Source organism: Natrix helvetica (genome assembly GCF_964273705.1).
Source record: "Natrix helvetica genome assembly, chromosome: 13".
In the NCBI taxonomy this organism is placed as follows: Eukaryota; Metazoa; Chordata; class Lepidosauria; order Squamata; family Natricidae; genus Natrix; species Natrix helvetica.
The window spans coordinates 1,435,730-1,441,729 of NC_138557.1; the positions used below are offsets into that span (position 1 = coordinate 1,435,730).

Sequence of the window (6,000 nt, forward strand, 5' to 3'; positions counted from 1 at the left end):
CTTGCATGCCGGCTAAATGCCAATCAGCCCAAAGAGTGGGACAAGCTGTGTCCATTGTATCGTTTAGTGTTTATGTTCTATGATGCTATCGGGGGCGTTCAACCCTGTTCAACCCAGAACTTGGGTTTAGTTCCACTATGGCTTCTGCTTCTGTCTTTTGATGAAGCTCAATTGATCAATAACTTCTCACTGATCAAAGGAATCTCACTGACATTGCTCAATAGTGGAATACTAATCAAGGGGAGAAGCAACTTGGAATTAAGGAGAAGCTTCCCAACAGTGAGGACAATTAAACAGTGGACAATTTCCGAGCTTGCCTTCAGGAATCATGGATGATCCATTACTGGACGTTTTTAAGAACAGATTTGTCTGAAATGGCATACATTCTCCTGCTTGTGCAGGAGGCTAGACTAGAAGACCTCCAAGGCCCCTTCCAACTCCTATTCTGTTCTGTTCATCACTGGAGGTTTTATAGAAGAGACTGGAAAGTCGCTTGTCTAGGATGATATAGGTTCTCCTGCTTGAGCAGGGGGTTGGACTGGAAGACCTCCAAGGTTCCCTCCAGCTCTATTCTATTCTAAATCACTGTGCCAAAACAAGCCACCGCACAATGTTTCCAGCTGATAGTCGTTCCAACATCCCAGGCACACCTAGTCCATCCAAAGAGATAATAGTTATGGATAGAAAGCAGGTTCTGCTAGAAAGCAGGTGTCTGGAGGACAAATCCCAAAGGTCTTTTTTCAAAAGGCAACTGGACTTTGTTTCTCCTTGAAGACATTTCTCTCATCATCCAAGAAGCGAAAGATCTTCAAGGGAAAAGAAAGTCCAGTTGCCTTTCAAAGAAGCACCTTGGGACAACCATCACCTGGACGACTGAGAATCCCCATAGATATTTAAAGCATAAATGGTGACTGTGTGTGATTTTTATGGAAGAAGGTTCCAAGCATTCACTCAAAGAGAATGGAGAACAGGATCCAGGAGAACTTTACACCTTGGACATCCACCTCCCTCTCAGCATGAGAAGTGGAGGTTAGATGTTCCATGGGTTGGTACTTAGGAGTTCCCTCCAGGGACAAATTCCTGCTTACAGTTTTTCTTGCATACTTTTCTCAGAGGACATTAAAGAGACTGAAGGAGGACAGAGGTGGAGAGCTCCCTGCCTTGCCAGTTCTCCTTTTTCAGATACGATGACCTCTTTGCCCAGAGAAAAAAGAAAGAATGTAGGCCAGTTTTTCTCAACAACTTGACGTTGTCTGGATTTCAACTGGGAAATTCTGGGAGTTGAAGTCCACACAGCTTAAAATTGCTACGGGTGAGAACATTGATCTAGGTGGGATGAGAGAGGCAAGGCGAGGGCAGTAGGACCTCTGAATATTCACCACTTTTTTTTCTTGCTCCCCTTCCCACCAAACCCTGGTGCCCATTCCCTCACCCCCATCTCCCCTCTCCCTCTCCTAGGCCTTTCACCGAGGAAATCTACCGCAAGAAAGCCCCGAAGTGTAAATAAGGCCACCACACCAGTTGCGAAGGCCTCCCCCAACGCTGGGATTGGTTGGACACATATTGCCTGCCCTGCTGGTGTCTCCGAGATGGGACAATTGGATAGGATGAGAGAACTTCAGGCTGACTTCTGTCGCATTCCTCAAACTCCTCAACAAATACACAAACACACAAACAGGCCCCGTTCTTATTTTTTTGTTTGTTTCACGGGAACGCCCAACCCCGAAAGGAAAGACTTCACAAACACGCAGAGGCCAAGCCAGGCCCAGCAAGGGGGCTCTTGAATGCTGATGTTTGCTTTCCTTCGCCTTTCAGCCCCTTCCATTAGCTACAGTAATTCTGCATGTTTTGATTATAGGCTGGAGAGCATCGGAAAGGCGGCCCAGGCAGGAGACCCTGAGTGGTTTATCTAACTGGAACCGTGTGGGGGACACGTACAAAGAGAGGGATTGAAAGTATGAAAAAGCACAGAGTGTGTACATTCCTTGACAGGAGAAACAAAGCCACAAGGGTGCGTATGCGCTACACTCCTTGCCAGTATTTGTGGGGGGGAAGGAATTGGATGCTTCAGCGGGGAGGCATGGACTCCTTGTGAATGTGCAGCATCTGTATTTACGCAACAGACCTACAACTGGGAACGCAACTCATCCATTTTCTGGATTGGGGCCATGCCTTAAGATCTTAAGGTCACCAAAGGGCTGATATGCAAAGCCGTAAACAACCCCTAACCATGTTGGTCACAAATCAAGGTTAGCGTGTTTTTAGGAAGGCGTCTCCTTGGGTCATGATCTGACCTGCTTAAGCTTGAGGTGTTCTTGGTGCCCTCTAAGCTTGGTGGTTTTCTTGCCAACGTTTCGTGACCCAACTAGGCAACATCATCAATGCTAGAAGGGAATATGGTTTGTGGCAAATTTTGAACAGGGCTGCTCTTTAAACAAAAATGGGAAATTCTCTCTGGATAACCAGTGACGTCAGGAAGAAGACTGAAATTCGTGTTCTCCAGAATTTGGTAGAAAACAGTATGTTCGCATTGTATCTTCTCCATTGTCCCTCAGCTGAAATAGTGCACCCCTTCGAAATGACTTTTTCAGTTTTGGGGTTTCAGATACACCCCATTTATTGCTACCACGGCCTTTTCTCTATGTGCTGTGATATCTTAACTTCTTAAAGCATCTTCTTAGCTTCTGGACCTCACCACCGATGGTGTGTTTTCTCAACAACGTTGGTGGACTTTTGTAGCCAAAGCAACTATGGTTTAGTTTTTGTGGTGTTCCAGAGAATGTTAGATCTTGGAAGCATATCCATACGGATATCCATAAGCCCCAGAATGTTGCTTTAGGTGCTGAGTTTTACTCAGAGAGGTAGGAATGGGTCAGATTCAGCGGTACGGTTGGTTAATCTCGAGTTATCATTTCTGGAAAAGGAACAAAAACAGCAGTATTTTTTTCATCCTTTGAAGAGTGCAAGACTTTTGCCACACATTTTTGACTCTCCTCCGTGATGTTCATCTCCTCAAACTTCTCCTGAGGCTCCAAAGACAGCTGTTCTTCAATGAAATGAACATCTGATGAATGGATTCTAAGAGATGTAGGTCACTAAGAGATGGCCTAGATTCTTCACCCATGAAAAATGCTCCGTTTGTCTCTGTCTCAAGAGTGATCAGTGGTAGAGAACCTGGTGGCATCTCTGAAATCCTTTGAAGATCAAAGAATGGAAAGCCATCAGGTGAAGTGAGCACTTTCACAAGGTTTTCTTCTTATGTCTTAGGGGGCTATAAATTCCTTTCTCTTTGTTCTCCATTACTATCATTTTCTCCCAGCTATCATGAAAACGTTGTAAATGCCTTTCACCTCCCATTGTTTTCACATTTTTCCAAACAATCTCCAGATACTAGCTTCTGAGAATTACACACACACACACACACACACAAACACACACACACACACACACACAAACACACACTGATGTCCTGTCCTTCCCAAGTTTGAGTTCTCTAGCCCAGCAGGAGCTGAAGAAGAGATGGTTTAACCATCACATTGGACTCGCTATGAGACAACATACATTTTGGGTGGTACATCACATGGATTTTATGTCCTTATATTTCACTATGTCCATAATAATTGTAACTGAAGTGCCTGCAGACAAGATACCATTTCAAAATAAATTTCAAAAGAGAACCACAACCATCTCAAAGAAAGTTTATTGATATGCATTCCTTCTTTCGGCTGGATGCATATTGCCTGCTGCCTGTCTTACTTTCTGATCCCCATTATTCATAATGATCTTTCCTGCAAAGGAATATTTATATTTAGAGTCATTTTCTACAGCCCCTTCTCATGTATGCTGTACCCATAACAACCGAACAAGCAGGAATACGCTGCATTATTCAGGCAACCGTTACCAGACTGTCAATCTGAGTTACAGTAACGGGTTTAAATTTGTTCTTTTATCATGAAGAGGAATTTTCTGGAAGGAAACAAAACCTGTTATCTTTCTTGAACGGTTTACAAAGACAGTCCCAGTTTTATCTCTATTTTTTCCTTCCGTTTTATCTCTCTTTGCCCCAGCTTTAAAAGAAGCATGATTCACATTTTGTTTGCAAGAATGGCTTCTCCATTTTTAAACATTTGTCCTTGGCCTCTGCAGCCACCAATTGTACAATCTAACCTAATTTTTTCCCCTGTCTGTGGCATGTAAACTGACAATGTGAAATTTGGCATCCCTAAAATTTTAGAGAGGACTTGATACTCTCCAAAAGATAATCCCAAATTCTACTGTATTTTATGCACTAATGGAGAGGAATCGGGTCATTTTTGTTCCATTTAAATGCAAATGACATCTCTTTCCATTTTCCTCCTGCCACTAGTAAACCAGCCATAGGCAAAAGGCAGCTTACTGCCCAGAACAAAGTATATTGCCCATGTCAGATATAAATGCCAACCCACTAATATTACAAAACAGGGAAGCTCTATAAACTCTGTTTTATAAATGAAAGTTGTCCCTAAATCTGATGCAATTCAGCTGTTAGGGATGGAGAATAATTCTTAGTCCTACAATGTTATGCTCAACCGTAAACCACAAAGAAATCCTATTTTGGCTCAACTGGAGGAAGCTGAGTTTCTACCTAGACCACACCAGAGTCCTGCATCCAGTTTTGGTCACCACGCTACAAAAAAAGATGTTGAGACTCTGGAAAGAGTGCAGAGAAGAGCAACCAGGATGATTAGGGGACTGGAGACTAAAACACAATGAAGAATAGTTACGGGAACTGGGCATGGCTAGTCTAATGAAGCGAAGGACCAGGGGAGACATGATAGCATCTTCCAATATCTGAGCGGGGCTGCCACAGAGTGGAGGGGGAGAACCTATTTTCCAAAGCACCCGAAGGCCAGACAAGGAATAATGGATGGAAACTGATCAAAGAGAGATTCAACCTGGAAATGAGGATACATTTTCTGACAGGGAGAGCAATCAAACCATGGAACAGAAGTTGACTTCGGAGGTTGTGGGAGCTTCATCCGTGGAGGCTTCCAAGAAGAGACTGGACTGCCATCTGTCAGAAATGGTGCAGGGTCTCCTGCTTGGGCGGGGGGTTGGACTAGATGACCTACAAGGTCCCTTCCAACTCTGCTAATCTGTTACCTTGCTAGCATTGCCCACTCTTATCTCCATCAAAACATGGTGCAGCTCAAGTGTCTTGTCTGAACCAGGGTTGTTGGCAACTGTAAGACTTACTGAGGAATTCTGGGAGTTGAAGTCCACGTGTTAAAAGTGGTCAAGAACCCTGATCTAAAAGGATGGCTAAAGTGGAGTCCTCCCCTTCTCTCTCCATTTCATAAACCCAAGACAGGTAAGTCGAGCCGAATCCCCTTCCTTTGAGTCACCTGGGGCTCTGGTCAGCTGATCTGCACCAGCCAATTCCATCCTCCCGAAAAGTACCTTGTGTCTGAGTGTTTCTGTATAGAGAACAATTTCCAGAAGCAAAAGGGACAGGTTTTTCTCCTTTTTCTAGGAAAAAAATATATAGCAGCAGCTGTTCTAATTAGTTTTCAAGAGGATTGTTTCCAAATAATGCCATCTTTTCTTCTAAACATGGATGGCAGGAGTGCTTTATTGGTTATATCACCCCATTGTCCTATCGCTGTGCCAGTTTTAATGCTCGAGTTTAGATATGCCGAAGCCTAAAATTGAACAAATAGGGCATATTAACATGATGGAATTGTGGCTGCTGTTGCTTCTGCACAGACCAGAATCTGTTTCTAAGAATTGGAGATGCCAACAGGCATTGTGTAAAGCACAGGACGGACTATTTTACAGGGGATTAGGACAGAAATGTCCTAGAAATCCGGCTCCTTTGGTGAAGTGTACTGTGTGAACTCAGGAAATGGGTTAATTCGGTGAAGGGAGGCTCTGTGTGAACCCAGAAAATTGGGCTAATTGAATAAACTCAGTTAAGTTATCAGGGAGAAGTATATTGTGCGAACAACACGAATCAGTCAA

At 43.7% G+C, this 6,000-nt stretch overlaps 1 protein-coding gene across 4 annotated transcripts in view; it reads left to right on the plus strand.

The window, feature by feature from the left end:
• PEMT (phosphatidylethanolamine N-methyltransferase) overlaps positions 1–3,683 on the plus strand; it is a 36,626-nt gene extending 32,943 nt beyond the window's left edge. For all 4 annotated transcript variants that reach the window (XM_081965652.1, XM_081965651.1, XM_081965650.1 and 1 more), the window contains one exon: positions 1,459–3,683. In XM_081965652.1, coding sequence (XP_081821778.1) covers positions 1,459–1,507 — 49 coding nt within the window. In that variant the 3' untranslated portion in view covers positions 1,508–3,683. The remainder of the gene's footprint in view (positions 1–1,458) is intronic.
• The last annotated feature ends 2,317 nt before the right edge of the window (positions 3,684–6,000 follow it).